Genomic DNA, 24360 nt, shown 5'->3' with positions numbered 1-24360 from the left:
CCGGAAGTCTCTGTAACTTCCTTTCCTCCATTCGGTGAGTGAACGGTGACATCGTGGTCTCTGCCGCTCTTCTAAAAATTATAGAAAATAAAGTATTTGTCCACTCTAGAACCCCAGCTACTTTCCATTGGTAATAAGTGTTTATTTGTGTTATTTCAACAGGTCGCAGCCATGGGTCGCCGCCCAGCCCGATGGTGAGTGTTTTTGTCGCGTAGTTTTAGCTCAAGTATAAAGTCTGACACTGGGTGAAAATACAAAATGGCGGATGTGTCTGCACAATGTGCAGCAATGAGCCGGCAAACTACATTCGCAGGGTTGCTGTGAAATTATTTATATGCCGTAACGTAAACTTGTGTTGTCATTAAACTGACTAGCTAGATGGTATGTTACACACTGTCAGCGATGTCTACGTCCCCGTCATATACCTAGTTAACACTAACTCCTCTGTAGCTCAGCTGGTAGAGCGTGGCGCTTGTAACGCCAAGGTAGTGGGTTCAATCCCCGGGACCACCCATACACAAAAATGTGTACACGCATGACTAAGTCGCTTTGGATAAAAGCGTCTGCTAAATGGCATATTATTATTATATTATTAACTCATGTAGCTAGCTGGATTAGAAGGCTAACACCGCTAATGGCATTAGGTAGCGAAACTAGACGATGCAACTTGTGGGTGGCGCAACATACTTATATATGGAGTTTATTGGTGTCTTACATTGGTCTGTGATTATTGGTACACATTACACAGCACCTTGAGGTTATTCCCACTCAAACAAGAAAATTAGTTGGCCCAGAACAGAGCAGGACCTCAGGCCCCTAAATGTACACTGAAGGCTAATGTCAGTTGCATGCTAAATTGACTGCATCACTACTTGTCTTTGTGAGAGGTGTTGAAGGCACTGAACTGTCCAAACAGCTAACACACAGCTCAGACACCCATACATACCCCACAAGACATGCCACCAGGGGTCTCTTTACAGTTTAGAACCGAGGCCATGAAACTCAGTACTACATAGAGCCATGACTACATGGAACTCTATTCCACATCAAGTAACTCAAGCAAGCAGTAAAATCAGATAAAAAAAATACTCAAATTTACACTCAGGACAACATGGACTGTGAAGAGACACACTCTAGTAACACACCCATTACAAATGTATAATACAACATTACAATGTTTTTTATTAATGATGTAGGCTGTTGCCTTTTATGAAATTGTTTATTCCTGTCTGGACCCCAGGAAGAGTAGCTGTTGAATTGGTGGCAGCCTATGGGGATTCTAATAAATACTAAACAAGAACATGTGTTCTTAACTGCAGCTTATTAAGCCGACCAGTCTTGCTGCAGTGTGGTTCTGGTGTGCAGTGGCTGCAGACAGTGACTCTGTGGTTGTGTATGAGGCCAGCTGGGAGGTGCTGGCCCCTTTAAGGGACCGCTGAGACAAAACGTTACAATGTTTTAATTCTGCCAACTACTGAGGGTGTAGCTAGTTGACTATTTGCTATGTCTATTTGGTCACTTACAGCTGTAATGTGACCTTTTGAGCGACCTGACCAAATTCACAGAAATTAGTTATATACTGAACAGAAATGTAAACGCTACATGTAAAGTGTTGATCCCATGTTTCATGAGCAGAAATCACAGATCCCAGCAACTTTCCACATGCTCAAAGAGTGGCCTATTCCTTTATAGCCTGAATAACCTTTTCAATAAATTTAACAATTTACAGAATGCAAGAGAACAAAGCAGCACAAAATATCAAACGTTTGTCTTGATGTCAGATGATCTGGTCCATATAGCCGAAGCTATTTACATTTTCTATAGTGGACAATCCAGTGACTATTTTAAAAGACACATTTAGTCTTCTGTCCATTTGTTCTGAATATGACTTCAGTTTTTATGCCTGCTGGCTTTCTCCCTCCTCCCGCCGCAGTACTTCATGATCAAACAATGAATTTATCTAATGCCGTAAGTTCTCAAAGTTTTGAATAACCTAAAAACATGCTAGGCAATAATCAGGTAGAACAAACAATAGAAAGATGGAAAAATCAAAGGAATAGTTTGCCACAAACCTTACAGTTGAGCAAAGCTTAGTCTAAAATAAATTATTCATGCATCCCTCCTCGCTGTTGCGAAACAAACGGCCAAAAGCGAAATCCTACAAATTAAATAGCATTTCAAAAGCATTAAAGGAGTATTTCACTTTTACAACTTGATGTTAGATGATTCCTCACCCTGAAAGTAGTCTATGGACCAGGAGAAACTAATCCATGGTTCGGTTTTCTTTAAACAGCCACTAGAAACTTCAGCTAACTTTAGCCACCGCAAGTTAACAATCAATGGAAGTGATGGGGGCATGTGAGCATGTTTTTTAAATGTCAAAATCACCTAAGTAACATCAAACCAAATATAGAGTTGATTTCAGGTGATTTGGGCTTTTTAAACATGCTCACATCACTTCCATTGATTTGTTAACTTGTGGTGGTTAAGGTTAGTTGAAGTTTGTAGTGGCTGTTTAAAGAACTGAACCATGGATTAGTTTCTCCTGGTCCAGAGACTACTTTCAGGGTGAGGAACCATATAACATCAAGTTGTAAAATACTATTTTAAGGCAAGTTAATGTTATGGAATTTTCTTTGTAGCTCATTTGGTAGAGCATGGTGCTTGAAATGCGGTGCTTGTAATGCCAGGGTAGTGGGTTCGATTCCCGGGACCACCCATATGTAAAATGTATGCACGCATGACTGTCGCTTTGTATAAAAACGTCTGCTAAATGGCATAATTATTCCCAAATAGGCTAATAGTGTTTAATGTCCTGAAGCTTCAGCTTTCAAATAGGAACAATTGTGAGTCTTATAGGTGATTTCTTTATCACAACTTTTTTTTTTATTACGACTATTACAGGCAACAACAAGTGAAATTGTCAGACCACTTCAAGATGGAAAAATCAAATGAAGTCAAACGGGAACTTAGAGCTGAGCAAAGCTTATGAAGGAAACGAAGTGTAGAGTAGGCCTATTTCCATAGCTTATTATTGGCGGTGTATATGGAACCTTCCGGCAACGTATAGAAGCCTAGGCCTAGTAAGAGGAAGATTAGGCAGATCATTAAATAATGATTCTGTTCTGGGGACGGCAGAGTTGTGCTCTGCAGCTGGGCCCTTCATGGGGACGGCAGAGTTGTGCTCTGCAGCTGGGCCCGTCATGATTTACAACAAATCACATGACTCACAACCAGTGAGGCAGTCTTGCACGTCGACATCTCCTTCGTGCCACAGAGAGGAATAGGCTATTTTTGTACAGATTTTTTTTTGTGTGGCTGAAATATATTTTGTCATGGTTAATCTCATCCCTCCTGTAGCATGTTTACGCCAGCAGTCCTTTTTTAGCTGTGTTTTTTGCGTTTGACCTTTTTGGGGGTTGGCCATTGTATATCAATGTTTTATGGGTACTTAATCACGATTGGACAGAGGTTGACATCGCCCAATCCTAGTACTGCAGACTGGTTGTTTGAGGCCAGCTGGAAGGTGCTGGCCCCTTTAAGGGACCGCTGAAGCAACATGCTGACTGGTTAGATTTCCTTTACACGCTAATAAACATGGCGTTCTCTGGAGAACTTCTGATCACTCCTACATTGTTGGCATTTTCCTGTGTTGAATGTAAAAGTAGCTGACACAACCACTTGACCAACCAAATTGTGACTGAGCCAGTAGCCTATAGTAGTGCTACTGTAGGTAGTCAGTTAGCTACGAGCCGCTACTGTAGGTAGTCAGTTAGCTACGAGCAGCTACTGTAGGTAGTCAGTTAGCTACGAGCCGCTACTGTAGGTAGTCAGTTAGCTACGAGCCGCTACTGTAGGTAGTCAGTTAGCTACGAGCCGCTACTGTAGGTAGTCAGTTAGCTACGAGCCGCTACTGTAGGTAGTCAGTTAGCTACGAGCCGCTACTGTAGGTAGTCAGTTAGCTACGAGCCGCTACTGTAGGTAGTCAGTTAGCTACGAGCCGCTACTGTAGGTAGTCAGTTAGCTACGAGCCGCTACTGTAGGTAGTCAGTTAGCTACGAGCCGCTACTGTAGGTAGTCAGTTAGCTACGAGCAGCTACTGTAGGTAGTCAGTTAGCTACGAGCCGCTACTGTAGGTAGTCAGTTAGCTACGAGCCGCTACTGTAGGTAGTCAGTTAGCTACGAGCAGCTACTGTAGGTAGTCAGTTAGCTACGAGCCGCTACTGTAGGTAGTCAGTTAGCTACGAGCCGCTACTGTAGGTAGTCAGTTAGCTACGAGCAGCTACTGTAGGTAGTCAGCTGACAATTGTTTGATTAAACCATCTGTCTCTCCCTTAGCTATCGCTACTGCAAGAACAAGCCCTACCCCAAGTCCCGCTTCTGTCGCGGTGTGCCTGGTAAGTTCTCTCTCCTTTACCTTGAGGTTATTCCCACTCAAACAAGAAAATTAGTTGGCCCAGAACAGAGCAGCACCTCAGGCCCCTAAATGGACACTGAAGGCTAATGTCAGTTGCATGCTAAATTGACTGCATCACTACTTGTCTTTGTGAGAGGTGTTGAAGGCACTGAACTGTCCAAACAGCTAACACACAGCTCAGACACCCATACATACCCCACAAGACATGCCACCAGGGGTCTCTTTACAGTTTAGAACCGAGGCCATGAAACTCAGTACTACATAGAGCCATGACTACATGGAACTCTATTCCACATCAAGTAACTCAAGCAAGCAGTAAAATCAGACTTAAAAATAAAAAAATACTCAAATTTACACTCAGGACAACATGGACTGTGAAGAGACACACTCTAGTAACACACCCATTACAAATGTATAATACAACATTACAATGTTTTTTATTAATGATGTAGGCTGTTGCCTTTTATGAAATTGTTTATTCCTGTCTGGACCCCAGGAAGAGTAGCTGTTGAATTGGTGGCAGCCTATGGGGATTCTAATAAATACTAAACAAGAACATGTGTTCTTAACTGCAGCTTATTAAGCCGACCAGTCTTGCTGCAGTGTGGTTCTGGTGTGCAGTGGCTGCAGACAGTGACTCTGTGGTTGTGTATGAGGCCAGCTGGGAGGTGCTGGCCCCTTTAAGGGACCGCTGAGACAAAACGTTACAATGTTTTAATTCTGCCAACTACTGAGGGTGTAGCTAGTTGACTATTTGCTATGTCTATTTGGTCACTTACAGCTGTAATGTGACCTTTTGAGCGACCTGACCAAATTCACAGAAATTAGTTATATACTGAACAGAAATGTAAACGCTACATGTAAAGTGTTGATCCCATGTTTCATGAGCTGAAATAACAGATCCCAGCAACTTTCCATATGCTCAAAAAGCTTATTTCTCTCCATTTTGTGCACAAATTTGTTTACATCCCTGTTAGTGAGCATTTCTCCCTTTGCCAAGATAATCCATCCACCTGACAGGTGTGGCATATCAAGAAGCAGATTAAACAGCATGATCATTACACAGGTGCACCTTGTGCTGGGGACAATAAAATGCCCCTCTAAAATGTGCAGTTTTGTCACACAACACAATGCCACAGATGTCTCAAGTTTTTAAGGAGCATGCAATTGGCATGCTGACCACAGGAGTGTCCACCAGAGCTGTTGCCAGAGAATTGAATGTTCATTTCTTTACGTCGTTTTAGTGAATTTGTCAGTACGTCCAACCGGCCTCACAACCGCAGACCACGTGTAACCACACCAGCCCAGGACCTCCACATCCGGCTTCTTCACCTGCGTGATCGTCTGAGACCAGCCACCCAGACAGCTGATGAAACTGGGTTTGCACAACCAAAGAACTTCTGCACAAACTGTCAGAAACCATCTCAGCTCATCTGCGCGCTCGTCGTCCTCACCAGGGTCTTGACCTGACTGCACTTCAGAGGGCAAATGCCCACCTTCGATGGCCACTGACACACTGGGGAAGTGTGCTCTTCATGGATGAATCCCGGTTTCAACTGTACCGGGCAGACTGCGTGTGTGTCGTCGTGTGGGAGAGCGGTTTGCTGATGTCAACGTTGTGAACAGAGTGCCCCATGGTGGCGGTGGGGTTATCGTATGGTCGTATGGGCAGGCATAAGCTACGGACAACGAACACAATTGCATTTTATCTATGGCAATTTGAATGCACAGAGATACCGTGACGAGATCCTGAGGCCCATTGTCGTGCCATTCATCCGCCGCCATCACCTCATGTTTCAGTATGATAATGCACGGCCCCATGTTGCAAGGATCTGTACACAATTCCTGGAAGCTGAAAATGTCCCAGTTCTTCCATGGCCTGCATTCTCATCAGACATGTCACTCATTGAGCATGTTTGGGATGCTCTGGATCGACGTGGACGACAGCGTGTTCAGGTCCCGCCAATATCCAGCAACTTCGCACAGCCATTGAAGAGGAGTGGGACAACATTCCACAGGCCACAATCAACAGCCTGATCAACTCTATGCGAAGGAGATGTGTCACGCTGCATGAGAAAAATGGTAGTCACACCAGATACTGACTGGTTTTCTGATCAACACCCCTACTTAAAAAAAAAAAAAAAGGTATCTGTGACCAACCGATGCACAGTCATGAAAGCCATAGATTAGGACCTAATTCATTTATTTATATTGACTGATTTCCGTATGAACTGTAACTCAGTAAAACCGTTGATTGTTGCGTTTTTGTTCAGTCAGTCGTTGGACGAAGAAGCAGTAAATCTATTTCTATGCCTTAAGTTTTTCATTTTTGAGTCTTAATTTTGGTTTTGTACACCAGCTGAAAATACTCTTTGGTAATGGAAAATATCAGTGGTTCAGATGGTACAATGATTCTTTGCACCAGGGTTTCCTAAACTCTCTCCTTGGGCCCCCCTGGGGGCAACATTTTGGTTTTTGCCCTAGCGCTAACACAGCTGATTCAAATAACCAACTCATCTTGACTGTTAGCGCTAGGGCAAAAACCAAAACGTTACCCCCAGGGGGGCCCCAGGACAGAGTTTAGGAAACCCTGGTGCAAAGAATCATTGTACCATCTGAACCACTGTGAAATACGTTTTCCATACCTACAAATATTGTATTTTCAGCTGGTGCACAAAACCAAAAGTAAAACTGGGGGGCCCAGGACAGAGTTTGGGAAACAGCTTGTTTTGTCACAAAATGAAATTAGGTAACCTCTTAGAACCAGGAAATGGAGGAGTGATTTCTGCATAGTGCACCTTTTTTTAAAGACATTCAGAACATCATGAACTATTTAACCTCTCCTGTCTCCTCTCTGTAGATCCTAAGATCAGGATCTTTGACCTGGGCAGGAAGAAGGCCAGGGTGGATGAGTTCCCTCTGTGTGGTCACATGGTCTCTGACGAGTACGAGCAGCTGTCCTCCGAAGGTGAGGGGGCTGGGGTATCTCTGGAGACAGTCACCTTCTCTGACCCACACACACACACAGACCAGGCACATACTCACTCACTCACTCACTGACAATGTTACACACACATTGTCTTCTGAAATGCAAGGTCAGATCACCATGTCACATTGATGTACTTTCCATATCTCCCATCTTTCCTCTGGAGGCAGCCTGTCTGTTAACTCTCTCCTCTGGAGGCAGCCTGTCTGTTAACTCTCTCCCCTGGAGGCAGCCTGTCTGTTAACTCTCTCCTCTGGAGGCAGCCTGTCTGTTAACTCTCTCCTCTGGAGGCAGCCTCTCTGTTAACTCTCTCCCCTGGAGGCAGCCTGTCTGTTAACTCTCTCCTCTGGAGGCAGCCTGTCTGTTAACTCTCTCCTCTGGAGGCAGCCTGTCTGTTAACTCTCTCCTCTGGAGGCAGCCTGTCTGTTAACTCTCTCCTCTGGAGGCAGCCTGTCTGTTAACTCTCTCCTCTGGAGGCAGCCTGTCTGTTAACTCTTTCCTCTGGAGGCAGCCTGTCTGTTAACTCTCTCCTCTGGAGGCAGCCTGTCTGTTAACTCTCCCATCTCTCCTGTAGCTCTGGAGGCAGCCCGTATCTGTGCCAACAAGTACATGGTGAAGACTTGTGGAAAGGACGGCTTCCACATCCGGGTCCGCCTGCACCCCTTCCATGTCATCCGTATCAACAAGATGTTGTCCTGCGCTGGGGCTGATAGGTACAGCACTCACTCTTCTACAAACTCCTAACACACACACACACACCTGCAGCTTATTAAGCCGACCAGTCTCGCTGCAGTGTGGTTCTGGTGTGCAGTGGCTGCAGACAGTGACTCTGTGGTTGTGTATGAGGCCAGCTGGGAGGTGCTGGCCCCTTTAAGGGACCGCTGAGACAACCTTTACAACTTGTGCTGCTGCTATATGTCAGACCAGGGGATTTTTTAGAGCAGGGGGGGCCTGATGGTCAGTCTCAGCAGAGGGTGGGAAGCAGAGGGTTCGCCTCTCGGGCTCTGCTCCGGTGAGACTGACCAGAGAGAGGGGACAGTCTTTCACCTAATGGCCAAACTGGAGTCACATTGTCTGCCTCATGTTCCTAATGACCAGAGAAAGTGAAATATTCCTAAACATGAAAATAGACCGGACTATCTGCTAATAATAAAAACAGGTCTATTGATTCCAGCTGCAGCGCGAGTGGTAGGAATTCAAACAGCACCTCTTTGCTGTATTCTGTGACTCTCTCTGGTCATGGTTTTAAAAGTTATGAAATCTCACCTTGGCTAGTATCAGACTTTGCTGTGGGTTGGTGGACGCTGTAGGCCAATGATTTGAGCTATCCGATTGGCCAGCTCAATAGGGCAGTTTGATTTAGCCATAGCTCTCCTGGTCCACTGGGTAGGTCGAGTTTTTCCCTTCAGATAAATGAAATAGTTCAAAATGGGAACACTTTGCCTACCCAACGCACAGGGCTTCTGAATCAACCTACTGTCAACCTACTGTCAACCTACTGTCAACCTACTGTCAACCGCGCAAGACCAAAACAAAGAGCCTTAATCGTTGACTGTTCTACAGCTTGGTGATCGACCGGTTGGTGACCTCTGACATCGAGTGTAGGGTGCCATTTAAAGTCCAAGAACATTACATGTGTTTTGTCTATAATTAAATGTGTTCTCTCTGTGCGTCCAATTCAACGTGGTTTGTTCTGTGTCTCTAGGCTCCAGACGGGGATGCGTGGTGCGTTCGGCAAACCTCTGGGCACCGTGGCCCGTGTTAGAATCGGTCAGGTGATCATGTCTGTCCGCACCAAGGCCAGCAACAAGGAGCACATTATAGAGGCTCTCCGCAGAGCCAAGTTCAAGTTCCCCGGACGCCAGAAGGTAACACACACACACAGACACACACACACACAGACACACACACTTGAAATGCAGACACTTGTGTGAACACACACACTGGGGATAACTGATCAAATGTGGTAGTGATCATTGTAAAGGTATTTAACCAAATATTTTTTTTATGTAAATGAAATGTTGAAGAAGTGTCGAGACACTTTTTGTGATTTCACTTGGTTTTTGAAATTTACCCCAACCAACAATGGACTTCCTCAGGCATTTACATAAAACAATCTAGATTTGGTAAGTAAAAAAATAAGCTACCTTGTCCTTTAACCCTCTGCTGTCTAAGCCGGGGGGTTTCTACTAAGCTGTATGCAATGAGGTCATACCAAGGGTCATTTGGCTATTTGATGTAGAATGTTAAGACCCCTTGAAGTATCAAAATATCTATAAAAAAGGATTTGAGAAATTGAATTTGGCTTTACTGCTATTAGCCCATACAAACACATTGAATAACAGATAGTCCTTACTGCTATTAGCCCATACAAACACATTGAATAACAGATTCACTACATGGAACAACAGATAGTCCTTACTGCTATTAGCCCATACAAACACATTGAATAACAGATAGTCCTTACTGCTATTAGCCCATACAAACACATTGAATAACAGATTCACTACATGGAACAGCATATAGTCCTTACTGCTATTAGCCCATACAAACACATTGAATAACAGATAGTCCTTACTGCTATTAGCCCATACAAACACATTGAATAACAGATTCACTACATGGAACAACAGATAGTCCTTACTGCTATTAGCCCATACAAACACATTGAATAACAGATTCACTACATGGAACAACAGATAGTCCTTACTGCTATTAGCCCGTACAAACACATTGAATAACAGATTCACTACATGGAACAACAGATAGTCCTTACTGCTATTAGCCCGTACAAACACATTGAATAACAGATTCACTACATGGAACAACAGATAGTCCTTACTGCTATTAGCCCGTACAAACACATTGAATAACAGATTCACTACATGGAACAACAGATAGTCCTTACTGCTATTAGCCCATACAAACACATTGAATAACAGATTCACTACATGGAACAACAGATAGTCCTTACTGCTATTAGCCCATACAAACACATTGAATAACAGATAGCCCTTACTGCTATTAGCCCATACAAACACATTGAATAACAGATTCACTACATGGAACAGCATATAGTCCTTACTGCTATTAGCCCATACAAACACATTGAATAACAGATAGCCCTTACTGCTATTAGCCCATACAAACACATTGAATAACAGATAGTCCTTACTGCTATTAGCCCATACAAACACATTGAATAACAGATTCACTACATGGAACAACAGATAGTCCTTACTGCTATTAGCCCATACAAACACATTGAATAACAGATAGTCCTTACTGCTATTAGCCCATACAAACACATTGAATAACAGATTCACTACATGGAACAGCATATAGTCCTTACTGCTATTAGCCCATACAAACACATTGAATAACAGATAGCCCTTACTGCTATTAGCCCATACAAACACATTGAATAACAGATTCACTACATGGAACAACAGATAGTCCTTACTGCTATTAGCCCATACAAACACATTGAATAACAGATTCACTACATGGAACAACAGATAGTCCTTACTGCTATTAGCCCATACAAACACATTGAATAACAGATTCACTACATGGAATAACAGATAGTCCTTACTGCTATTAGCCCATACAAACACATTGAATAACAGATTCACTACATGGAACAGCATATAGTCCTTACTGCTATTAGCCCATACAAACACATTGAATAACAGATAGTCCTTACTGCTATTAGCCCATACAAACACATTGAATAACAGATTCACTACATGGAACAACAGATAGTCCTTACTGCTATTAGCCCATACAAACACATTGAATAACAGATTCACTACATGGAATAACAGATAGTCCTTACTGCTATTAGCCCATACAAACACATTGAATAACAGATTCACTACATGGAATAACAGATAGTCCTTACTGCTATTAGCCCATACAAACACATTGAATAACAGATTCACTACATGGAACAACAGATAGTCCTTACTGCTATTAGCCCATACAAACACATTGAATAACAGATTCACTACATGGAACAACAGATAGTCCTTACTGCTATTAGCCCATACAAACACATTGAATAACAGATTCACTACATGGAATAACAGATAGTCCTTACTGCTATTAGCCCATACAAACACATTGAATAACAGATTCACTACATGGAACAGCATATAGTCCTTACTGCTATTAGCCCATACAAACACATTGAATAACAGATAGCCCTTACTGCTATTAGCCCATACAAACACATTGAATAACAGATAGTCCTTACTGCTATTAGCCCATACAAACACATTGAATAACAGATAGTCCTTACTGCTATTAGCCCATACAAACACATTGAATAACAGATTCACTACATGGAACAGCATATAGTCCTTACTGCTATTAGCCCATACAAACACATTGAATAACAGATAGCCCTTACTGCTATTAGCCCATACAAACACATTGAATAACAGATAGTCCTTACTGCTATTAGCCCATACAAACACATTGAATAACAGATTCACTACATGGAACAACAGATAGTCCTTACTGCTATTAGCCCATACAAACACATTGAATAACAGATTCACTACATGGAACAGCATATAGTCCTTACTGCTATTAGCCCATACAAACACATTGAATAACAGATTCACTACATGGAACAACAGATAGTCCTTACTGCTATTATCCCATACAAACACATTGAATAACAGATTCACTACATGGAACAACAGATAGTCCTTACTGCTATTAGCCCATACAAACACATTGAATAACAGATAGCCCTTACTGCTATTAGCCCATACAAACACATGGAACAACAGATAGTCCTTACTGCTATTAGCCCATACAAACACATTGAATAACAGATTCACTACATGGAACAACAGATAGTCCTTACTGCTATTAGCCCATACAAACACATTGAATAACAGATTCACTACATGGAACAGCATATAGTCCTTACTGCTATTAGCCCATACAAACACATTGAATAACAGATAGTCCTTACTGCTATTAGCCAATACAAACACATTGAATAACAGATTCACTACATGGAACAACAGATAGTCCTTACTGCTATTAGCCCATACAAACACATTGAATAACAGATTCACTACATGGAACAACAGATAGTCCTTACTGCTATTAGCCCGTACAAACACATTGAATAACAGATTCACTACATGGAACAACAGATAGTCCTTACTGCTATTAGCCCGTACAAACACATTGAATAACAGATTCACTACATGGAACAACAGATAGTCCTTACTGCTATTAGCCCATACAAACACATTGAATAACAGATTCACTACATGGAACAACAGATAGTCCTTACTGCTATTAGCCCATACAAACACATTGAATAACAGATTCACTACATGGAACAACAGATAGTCCTTACTGCTATTAGCCCATACAAACACATTGAATAACAGATTCACTACATGGAACAACAGATAGTCCTTACTGCTATTAGCCCATACAAACACATTGAATAACAGATAGCCCTTACTGCTATTAGCCCATACAAACACATTGAATAACAGATAGTCCTTACTGCTATTAGCCCATACAAACACATTGAATAACAGATCGTCCTTACTGCTATTAGCCCATACAAACACATTGAATAACAGATTCACTACATGGAATAACAGATAGTCCTTACTGCTATTAGCCCATACAAACACATTGAATAACAGATTCACTACATGGAACAACAGATAGTCCTTACTGCTATTAGCCCATACAAACACATTGAATAACAGATTCACTACATGGAACAACAGATAGTCCTTACTGCTATTAGCCCATACAAACACATTGAATAACAGATTCACTACATGGAACAACAGATAGTCCTTACTGCTATTAGCCCATACAAACACATTGAATAACAGATTCACTACATGGAACAACAGATAGTCCTTACTGCTATTAGCCCGTACAAACACATTGAATAACAGATTTACTACATGGAACAACAGATAGTCCTTACTGCTATTAGCCCATACAAACACATTGAATAACAGATTCACTACATGGAACAACAGATAGTCCTTACTGCTATTAGCCCGTACAAACACATTGAATAACAGATTCACTACATGGAACAACAGATAGTCCTTACTGCTATTAGCCCATACAAACACATTGAATAACATATTCACTACATGGAACAACAGATAGTCCTTACTGCTATTAGCCCATACAAACACATTGAATAACAGATAGTCCTTACTGCTATTAGCCCATACAAACACATTGAATAACAGATTCACTACATGGAACAACAGATAGTCCTTACTGCTATTAGCCCATACAAACACATTGAATAACAGATTCACTACATGGAACAACAGATAGTCCTTACTGCTATTAGCCCATACAAACACATTGAATAACAGATAGCCCTTACTGCTATTAGCCCATACAAACACATTGAATAACAGATTCACTACATGGAACAACAGATAGTCCTTACTGCTATTAGCCCATACAAACACATTGAATAACAGATAGTCCTTACTGCTATTAGCCCATACAAACACATTGAATAACAGATTCACTACATGGAACAACAGATAGTCCTTACTGCTATTAGCCCATACAAACACATTGAATAACAGATTCACTACATGGAACAACAGATAGTCCTTACTGCTATTAGCCCATACAAACACATTGAATAACAGATTCACTACATGGAACAACATATAGTCCTTACTGCTATTAGCCCATACAAACACATTGAATAACAGATTCACTACATGGAACAACAGATAGTCCTTACTGCTATTAGCCCATACAAACACATTGAATAACAGATAGCCCTTACTGCTATTAGCCCATACAAACACATTGAATAACAGATAGTCCTTACTGCTATTAGCCCATACAAACACATTGAATAACAGATAGCCCTTACTGCTATTAGCCCATACAAACACATTGAATAACAGATAGTCCTTACTGCTATTAGCCCATACAAACACATTGAATAACAGATTCACTACATGGAACAACAGATAGTCCTTACTGCTATTAGCCCATACAAACACATTGAATAACAGATTCACTACATGGAACAACAGATAGTCCTTACTGCTATTAGCCCATACAAACACATTGAATAACAGATTCACTACATGGAACAACAGATAGTCCTTACTGCTATTAGCCCATACAAACACATTGAATAACAGATTCACTACATGGAACAGCATATAGTCCTTACTGCTATTAGCCCATACAAACACATTGAATAACAGATTCACTACATGGAACAACAGATAGTCCTTACTGCTATTAGCCCGTACAAACACATTGAATAACAGATTCACTACATGGAACAGCATATAGTCCTTACTGCTATTAGCCCATACAAACACATTGAATAACAGATTCACTACATGGAACAACAGATAGTCCTTACTGCTATTAGCCCATACAAACACATTGAATAACAGATTCACTACATGGAACAACAGATAGTCCTTACTGCTATTAGCCCATACAAACACATTGAATAACAGATTCACTACATGGAACAACAGATAGTCCTTACTGCTATTAGCCCATACAAACACATTGAATAACAGATAGTCCTTACTGCTATTAGCCCATACAAACACATTGAATAACAGATAGTCCTTACTGCTATTAGCCCATACAAACACATTGAATAACAGATAGTCCTTACTGCTATTAGCCCATACAAACACATTGAATAACAGATTCACTACATGGAACAACAGATAGTCCTTACTGCTATTAGCCCATACAAACACATTGAATAACAGATTCACTACATGGAACAACAGATAGTCCTTACTGCTATTAGCCCATACAAACACATTGAATAACAGATTCACTACATGGAACAACAGATAGTCCTTACTGCTATTAGCCCATACAAACACATTGAATAACAGATTCACTACATGGAACAACAGATAGTCCTTACTGCTATTAGCCCATACAAACACATTGAATAACAGATAGTCCTTACTGCTATTAGCCCATACAAACACATTGAATAACAGATTCACTACATGGAACAACAGATAGTCCTTACTGCTATTAGCCCATACAAACACATTGAATAACAGATAGTCCTTACTGCTATTAGCCCATACAAACACATTGAATAACCGATTCACTACATGGAACAACAGATAGTCCTTACTGCTATTAGCCCATACAAACACATTGAATAACAGATTCACTACATGGAACAACAGATAGTCCTTACTGCTATTAGCCCATACAAACACATTGAATAACAGATTCACTACATGGAACAACAGATAGTCCTTACTGCTATTAGCCCATACAAACACATTGAATAACAGATAGCCCTTACTGCTATTAGCCCATACAAACACATTGAATAACAGATAGTCCTTACTGCTATTAGCCCATACAAACACATTGAATAACAGATAGTCCTTACTGCTATTAGCCCATACAAACACATTGAATAACAGATAGTCCTTACTGCTATTAGCCCATACAAACACATTGAATAACAGATAGTCCTTACTGCTATTAGCCCATACAAACACATTGAATAACAGATAGTCCTTACTGCTATTAGCCCATACAAACACATTGAATAACAGATAGTCCTTACTGCTATTAGCCCATACAAACACATTGAATAACAGATTCACTACATGGAACAACAGATAGTCCTTACTGCTATTAGCCCATACAAACACATTGAATAACAGATTCACTACATGGAACAACAGATAGTCCTTACTGCTATTAGCCCATACAAACACATTGAATAACAGATAGTCCTTACTGCTATTAGCCCATACAAACACATTGAATAACAGATTCACTACATGGAACAACAGATAGTCCTTACTGCTATTAGCCCATACAAACACATTGAATAACAGATTCACTACATGGAACAACAGATAGTCCTTACTGCTATTAGCCCATACAAACACATTGAATAACAGATAGTCCTTACTGCTATTAGCCCATACAAACACATTGAATAACAGATAGTCCTCCAAAACATTCTCAAGTTTGTTGTGAAGTGTCTGCCCTATATGTATGTGTGTGTGTGTGTGTCTGTGTGTGTGTGTCTGTGTGTATGTGGCAGATCAGGGGTTTGGGTCAAGACGTTTACACAGATCAGACACGGACAGAGTATGATTAGCTCGTTTTCAAGGGTGTTTATTAATACAATAATCAAAAGAAAAGGTTAGGTCTACCCCATGAGATCCTCTCCAGGATACCGTCTCCAACTACTTCCCCCAGTCCTCCCCCATGAGACCCTCTCCAGGATACCGTCTCCAACTACTTCCCCCACTCCTCTCATCTGCTGCCCTTCTGGCCGCTTTATGGGCCTTGAGCAATCTGCCCTTAATTACCCCCCACCTCCCAATCAGCCCCAGTTAGTCCTGTCCGGGGAGCCCGTCGAGACCTGGCCCGTCCAGCAGATGGAGCCTCCGCCTCCTGATGTATACTCCAGCCCGGCGAGACCTGGCACGTCCAGCAGATGGAGCCACTGCCTCCTGATGTATACTCCATCTGTTACCAGGCCTCCTGATGTATACTCCCATCTGTTAGCAGGCCTCCTGATGTATACTCCATCTGTTACCAGGCCTCCTGATGTATACTCCATCTGTTACCAGGCCTCCTGATGTATACTCCAGCCCGGCGAGACCTGGCACGTCCAGCAGATGGAGCCACTGCCTCCTGATGTATACTCCCATCTGTTACCAGGCCTCCTGATGTATACTCCATCTGTTACCAGGCCTCCTGATGTATACTCCATCTGTTACCAGGCCTCCTGATGTATACTCCATCTGTTACCAGGCCTCCTGATGTATACTCCATCTGTTACCAGGCCTCCTGATGTATACTCCATCTGTTACCAGGCCTCCTGATGTATACTCCATCTGTTACCAGGCCTCGTGATGTATACTCCATCTGTTACCAGGCCTCCTGATGTATCCTCCATCTGTTAGCAGGCCTCCTGATGTATACTCCATCTGTTACCAGGCCTCCTGATGTATCCTCCATCTGTTACCAGGCCTCCTGATGTATCCTCCATCTGTTACCAGGCCTCCTGATGTATACTCCATCTGTTACCAGGCCTCCTGATGTATACTCCATCTGTTACCAGGCCTCCTGATGTATCCTCCATCTGTTACCAGGCCTCCTGATGTATACTCCATCTGTTACCAGGCCTCCTGATGTATACTCCATCTGTTACCAGGCCTCCTGATGTATACTCCATCTGTTACCAGGCCTCCTGATGTATCCTCCATCTGTTACCAGGCCTCCTGATGTATCCTCCATCTGTTACCAGGCCTCCTGATGTATACTCCATCTGTTACCAGGCCTCCTGATGTATACTCCATCTGTTACCAGGCCTCCTGATGTATACTCCATCTGTTACCAGGCCTCCTGATGTATCCTCCATCTGTTACCAGGCCTCCTGATGTATACTCCATCTGTTACCAGGCCTCCTGATGTATACTCCATCTGTTACCAGGCCTCCTGATGTATACTCCATCTGTTACCAGGCCTCCTGATGTATACTCCATCTGTTACCAGGCCTCCTGATGTATACTCCATCTGTTACCAGGCCTCCTGATGTATCCTCCATCTGTTACCAGGCCTCCTGATGTATACTCCATCTGTTACCAGGCCTCCTGATGTATACTCCATCTGTTAGCAGGCCTCCTGATGTATACTCCATCTGTTACCAGGCCTCCTGATGTATACTCCATCTGTTACCAGGCCTCCTGATGTATACTCCATCTGTTACCAGGCCTCCTGATGTATACTCCATCTGTTAGCAGGCCTCCTGATGTATACTCCATCTGTTAGCAGGCCTCCTGATGTATACTCCATCTGTTACCAGGCCTCCTGATGTATCCTCCATCTGTTACCAGGCCTCCTGATGTATACTCCATCTGTTACCAGGCCTCCTGATGTATACTCCATCTGTTACCAGGCCTCCTGATGTATACTCCATCTGTTACCAGGCCTCCTGATGTATACTCCATCTGTTACCAGGCCTCCTGATGTATACTCCATCTGTTACCAGGCCTCCTGATGTATCCTCCATCTGTTACCAGGCCTCCTGATGTATACTCCATCTGTTACCAGGCCTCCTGATGTATACTCCATCTGTTACCAGGCCTCCTGATGTATACTCCATCTGTTACCAGGCCTCCTGATGTATACTCCATCTGTTACCAGGCCTCCTGATGTATACTCCATCTGTTACCAGGCCTCCTGATGTATACTCCATCTGTTGGCTGACCTGCTGTACGCCACAAAATAAATGTGTGAAGGAAAGATCAGGAAACATTTGTTTTTTCTTACATGTATTTAAACCCATATTTTTGGCATTAAACAGTCTCCATATTATACTTCCATACCGGTGGACCTTCAGGCGAGTTGAGGCCTGTGGGCTTCCTAGTGCAAAACAACTGAGGCTCACCTTTCCACAGAGGGGGGGTCATATTAGTGTGTAGCCAAACTGTCCACTCAACAGACAGGAGTTGGCAGATCGGCTGTACCGACCTCTGTGGAGTCCCAAGACGCTTGTTGGGGTTTTAGCGCAAAACTGAGAACACCATCGTTTTCGTGAGTCTCCTTTCCATAGAGGTCATAGTTTGTAGCCAAACCATTCGATTGTTGTGAGGAGACTGATTTCAAGGTTTTCTTATGGTCTGACACGCCGCTCTGGCAATGCCACCTTTCACAGCAGATGTGGCAGTGTGACGTCGGCGGATGCGGTGGATTGAGACTCATCCAACGGATATCTAACTTACACTGACAGAGTTTTATGGATTGCTTTATTATGCTAATTCGATGTCAGACTCTGTGGTTTAAACGTCTTAAGGGCCAGAGGTTGTGTTTCTACATTTTAGTCATTTAGCAGACGCTCTTATCCAGAGCGACTTACAGTTAATGAGTGCATACATTTTCATACTGGCCCCCGTGGGAAACGAACCCACAACCCTGGCGTTGCAAGCGCCATGCTCTACCAACTGAGCTACAGGGGACTATACTAAGCTAACATTCATTTACACACTGGGAAACATGACTGTCTGTAGAGGACCTCCTGATCACTCTCACCTCTGATCCCTCTCCCTCTCTCAGATCCACATGTCTAAGAAGTATGGCTTCACTAAGTTCAACGCGGTGGACTTTGATCAAATGATGGCTGAGAAGCGTGTTATTCCTGATGGCTGTGGGGTGAAGTACATCCCCTCGACTGGCCCCCTGGCTCGCTGGAAGAAGATTCACGCCATCTAGACACCCAACTACACAGTGACTGTCTAGACAGGCTTTTAACATCCCGCAGGATAGGATGCCTGTCTGGTCCTTGGCTGCACAAGAGGTCCGACATGGTGAAGGAATACATCTGAATAGGCAGCAAATAAAAGTGCATATTTGAATATTAAACTGCCTGGTCTTCTTATTGTGCATTTCACTGCTGAATCTGTGATTTCAGATGAGGGGATGACTTGGAAGGTTAGAATTTATAATGATTGGTATTTTCGACCAAAATATTTACTAGGAACGGCAGTACTGTAAATATAAGTACTACCAGTGGTGATTTTAGTGGGGCAATCTTGGTGGGGCAAACTCCCAATTTCTTTGGGGGGATGCATGCCAGCAAAGTCACAGCACTAAACAATACATTAATGGCACTATAACGGTGTCCACAAACTGTTAGGGCCTCCATAAAGCTGTCCCAACAGCAGAGCTTTCCTTTCAGCTCCATGGAGTGAATCCTTACCACTGCTACACCTGGCTATCAGAGGAGCCTTGTCTGGCTGCAAAACAGTTCATTCAGCCTAATTTACTGCCTTTAAAAAAAAAACATAGCTTATATGGCTGACTTGCTTAAACAAATGTGGTTTTTACTGACAATTTGAGGTATGCCATAGTTTGTACAAGGGAACGATGAGCGGATAAGAGGTAATCCGTAATTTCGATTAAGACGTTAATGAGCGAGCTAGGACGGACGTAGTCAATATAACTATTTGTTCAGCACTTTCGAAATGTACAGCGACAGAATTCAGAACATGGGCCGTTCTTACAGTGTTCTCCCTGTACACCAAGTCAGAACCATAGGATAAATAAAGGGGCCATATAAGCAGACAATGAAAGCTCTTACAATATTCGATGACTACATTTATCTAAAACAGGCTATAGGCTCCATGTGCACCACCAAGTCAGAACAGTAGGCTAAGCTATGAGGGGGAAAGGGACCAAATGATTAGGGTGAGGCACATGGGCTACTAACAGCTTACTACACAACATACACTTAGTATTACTTTCTTAGCTTCAGTATACATATCTCCCTGGCATATTACATCATTTATGCAGCAGAATACAAGACATTTTTGGACTCCCCTTGTTGTGCTGTGCTCACTTGAACAGGAAGGTGGCGCGGCGATCCTTGTGGGAAAATGTCATGTCTGGCATTCTCTGGATTTATGGTGCTTTCAAGACAACTGGGAACTCTGGGGGGGGACAAGGTCAAATCATGACGTCCGTGATCTTCAGGTCGGAGCTCTAGAAAGAGGCTTGAGTTTCCGAGTTGGATGACCGTTCAAAATGTATTTTCCCAGTCTGAGTTTTTTTTTTTTTTCCAGAGTTCCCAGTTGTCTTGAACTCACTGAAGTCTGAGATTTCCCAGTTTGGAGTTTCCAGTTGTTTTGAACACAGCAGAAGTCATGCTGGATTGACAGCATGGCCAATGTATTCAACCTTTTCTGGCCCGTGGTGTTGAAAGTTTATCATTTTAAGCTTGGAAAAGAGGCCCTTAAACCCAGACTTGGACCACACATCCTCTCCACTGAATAGCAGGCTAGTGATTGCTTTGCAATGCTTGCAGTTAGCCACTGATTCCTTCCAAACCACTCATTGTTGAATTTGCGATTTCCAACTTGTTGTGTAATGTTTATGGTCGATGTGCACCGATACGTTTTATCTATAATTTCTCTTCATATGACAAGGATTGAAAAGGATTTGCCAGTAGATTGTCAACCTGATTCATGATGGTGACTGCTTGCTAGTTAAGATTTTGAAAGTATGATGTTGACATGTCAAAGCTAGAAATGTGATTTGACATTTTATCTGTGGCCAATGACCTTGAGCCTTCTTGGATGGGCACTTCCAATGTAACTCTATGGCAGCACCTAAGGGGCTTGAATTTTCGAGCTCTCCCCGTAGATTTTGCGATGACGTAGTGTCTCCATGAATGACAGAACAATGAGCCAATCACGGCGCAACTAGAGCACATTACCAACCCCTACGCTCCGTATCCTCCGCTGGCTGCCCCACCACCACAGAAAGCACTGAGCTGGCTGCCCCACCACCACAGAAAGCACTGAGCTGGGCTGAAACACCTCCACAGAAAGCACTGAGCTGGCTGCCCCACCACAGAAAGCACTGAGCTGGCTGCCCCACCACCACAGAAAGCACTGAGCTGGGCTGAAACACCACCACAGAAAGCACTGAGTTGGCTGCCCCACCACCACAGAAAGCACTGAGCTGGCTGCCCCACCACCACAGAAAGCACTGAGCTGGCTGCCCCTCCACCACAGAAAGCACTGAGCTGGCTGCCCCACCACCACAGAAAGCACTGAGCTGGCTGCCCCTCCACCACAGAAAGCACTGAGCTGGCTGCCCCTCCACCACAGAAAGCACTGAGTTGGCTGCCCCTCCACCACAGAAAGCACTGAGCTGGCTGCCCCACCACCACAGAAAGCACTGAGCTGGCTGCCCCACCACCACAGAAAGCACTGAGTTGGCTGCCCCTCCACCACAGAAAGCACTGAGCTGGCTGCCCCACCACCACAGAAAGCACTGAGCTGGCTGCCCCTCCACCACAGAAAGCACTGAGCTGGCTGCCCCACCACCACAGAAAGCACTGAGCTGGCTGCCCCACCACCACAGAAAGCACTGAGCTGGCTGCCCCACCACCACAGAGAGCACTGAGCTGGCTGCCCCTCCACCACAGAAAGCACTGAGCTGGCTGCCCCACCACCACAGAAAGCACTGAGCTGGCTGCCCCACCACCACAGAAAGCACTGAGCTGGCTGCACCACCACCACAGAAAGCACTGAGCTGGCTGCCCCACCACCACAGAAAGCACTGAGCTGGCTGCCCCACCACCACAGAGAGCACTGAGCTGGCTGCCCCTCCACCACAGAAAGCACTGAGCTGGCTGCCCCACCACCACAGAAAGCACTGAGCTGGCTGCCCCACCACCACAGAAAGCACTGAGCTGGCTGCACCACCACCACAGAAAGCACTGAGCTAGGCATTTTGGAGCTGCCTTACTCAAGAAAGTAAAAAAGAGACCATGTGGCTTTATTAACCAATGATTTGTTTTTTTTAACATTGTTTGCAAACTGGTATGTGACATGTAGTAATGCCAAAGTAACATGCAAAACAGGCTACATAAACTAAATGTAGCGCTGCCCTGAATGACGGGTCGCCACTGAGTAGTACTACCCAAAATGAGAACTGCCTGTTTTAATTTATCGTGTGACAGCTTCTGAAGCGCCTCTGGGGCCTGTTGCACAAAACTAGGATAAGGGATTAAGCCAGGATATCTTGGTGATCCTGGCTCAATTGATCCGTAATCCGGTTGCACTAAAGATGGATAGGGGGCAGGAGGATATGTTATGGTATAAATTACCATGGAGATTTATTCTGTGGAGCTAGCCTGCTCCAGACCAGGCTAAATTCCAGGATCTATTTAATCTCATCCCTAATGTCAGTCAGCAGTCACCACAAATGGAAACCAATAGTTATTTCACTGCTCACTATACATTGTTATCACATATAACTAGACCCACTGTCATTATTTAAACGTTTGTGATCATTAATTTCAATGATTTTGGATAAAAAATGATTTTTAGATGATGTTGCTATCATTAGATAATTTACAGTTTCCCATAGACTATAAGGCTATATATAAAATGATAGAATATTAGGGCCACAGAGGGGAAAAAAACACAAGTCATAATATTGTAACCAGTTGTTTTAAAGGAGGACAGTTGTTAAAATGACAGATGTGGGGCATTTCGTGAAATTGTACTTCAGTATGGTTTCATAAACAAAGACATGCTGATGTGCCAGAATATTAAGTATCACATTGTCATAAGTATCAAAACTGTAAAAACAATATGTAGCTTTTCTGCAGAAAGAACCAGCCTCATAAATTTATGACTTTATCCTTTTTCTTCAGTGTGGCCCTAGTACTCTGTCATATAAACAAATACACATTCCATATGAATATAAAAACACAATGTGTAACATTATGTTCCTTTATTGAATAAGGACAAAACAAAGCAGGTAAACCATCAGCTCCTTTCGAAACTGAAGTCACAGTGACTCTACAAGATGGAAAGCACAGAATCCAAGCATATTATACAAAATGATACATACACATTCAAAGGTCTGTATATAACACACCCTGCATGTCTGCACACTAAAATAAATGCAGGACAAATCCATACACATCAACTGAACAGACAAATGAATGGATGCAGTAGCCTCCCTGCAGCCTTGTATTACACACAGTATACCGCACAAACATCATAAGAGGCCAAATTCGTAAAAAAACGAACCCAAAAAAACCCAAATTCCTCTGCCACCGCAGGACATATTTAACCAAAATTGAAAGCACACATACTAACTAAAATAATTCAACACATATTGGTCCCTCAGCAGCCGACCACTGTCGTCATCAGGGAAGATTGCCGGATTGTCCCAGTCCATGGCTGGTGGCACTCTGGGGGCCCTCTCCTTCCTCAGGCAGGCCACATTGTGGAGGACAGCACAAGCCACAGTAATATCACATGCCCTAACAGGGCTGACCCTTAATTTGTGAAGGCAGTGAAAGCGTGCCTTCAGGAGGCCAAAGGTCATTTCAACTCTGGCCCTGGTCCTGGCATGGGCA

General features: G+C 43.2%; 1 protein-coding gene and 3 non-coding genes across 4 annotated transcripts; all 4 read left to right on the top strand.

Annotated features, from left to right (window-relative positions):
* Positions 1-51: 51 nt before the first annotated feature.
* Positions 52-19841, top strand: LOC121546183 (60S ribosomal protein L10). Its single transcript, XM_041857250.2, has 6 exons — positions 52-194; positions 4339-4397; positions 7278-7385; positions 7978-8116; positions 9109-9271; positions 19536-19841. Exons 1-6 carry the CDS (start codon positions 172-174, stop codon positions 19689-19691), a joined length of 648 nt encoding a protein of 215 aa, XP_041713184.1. The 5' UTR covers positions 52-171; the 3' UTR covers positions 19692-19841.
* LOC121546860 lies at positions 1314-1446 on the top strand. Its single transcript, XR_005996449.2, has one exon. It is a non-coding gene; the product is annotated as a small nucleolar RNA SNORA70 (small nucleolar RNA).
* Positions 4987-5119, top strand: LOC121546859. The gene has a single exon (XR_005996448.1). It is a non-coding gene; the product is annotated as a small nucleolar RNA SNORA70 (small nucleolar RNA).
* LOC121546857 lies at positions 8163-8295 on the top strand. The gene has a single exon (XR_005996447.1). It is a non-coding gene; the product is annotated as a small nucleolar RNA SNORA70 (small nucleolar RNA).
* Positions 19842-24360: the final 4519 nt, after the last annotated feature.

The sequence above is a fragment of the Coregonus clupeaformis genome, unplaced genomic scaffold, assembly GCF_020615455.1.
Source record: "Coregonus clupeaformis isolate EN_2021a unplaced genomic scaffold, ASM2061545v1 scaf0157, whole genome shotgun sequence".
Lineage (NCBI taxonomy): Eukaryota > Metazoa > Chordata > Actinopteri > Salmoniformes > Salmonidae > Coregonus > Coregonus clupeaformis.
Note: the sequence above shows the minus strand (reverse complement) of the source record. Positions and strands in the feature narration are given on the sequence as shown.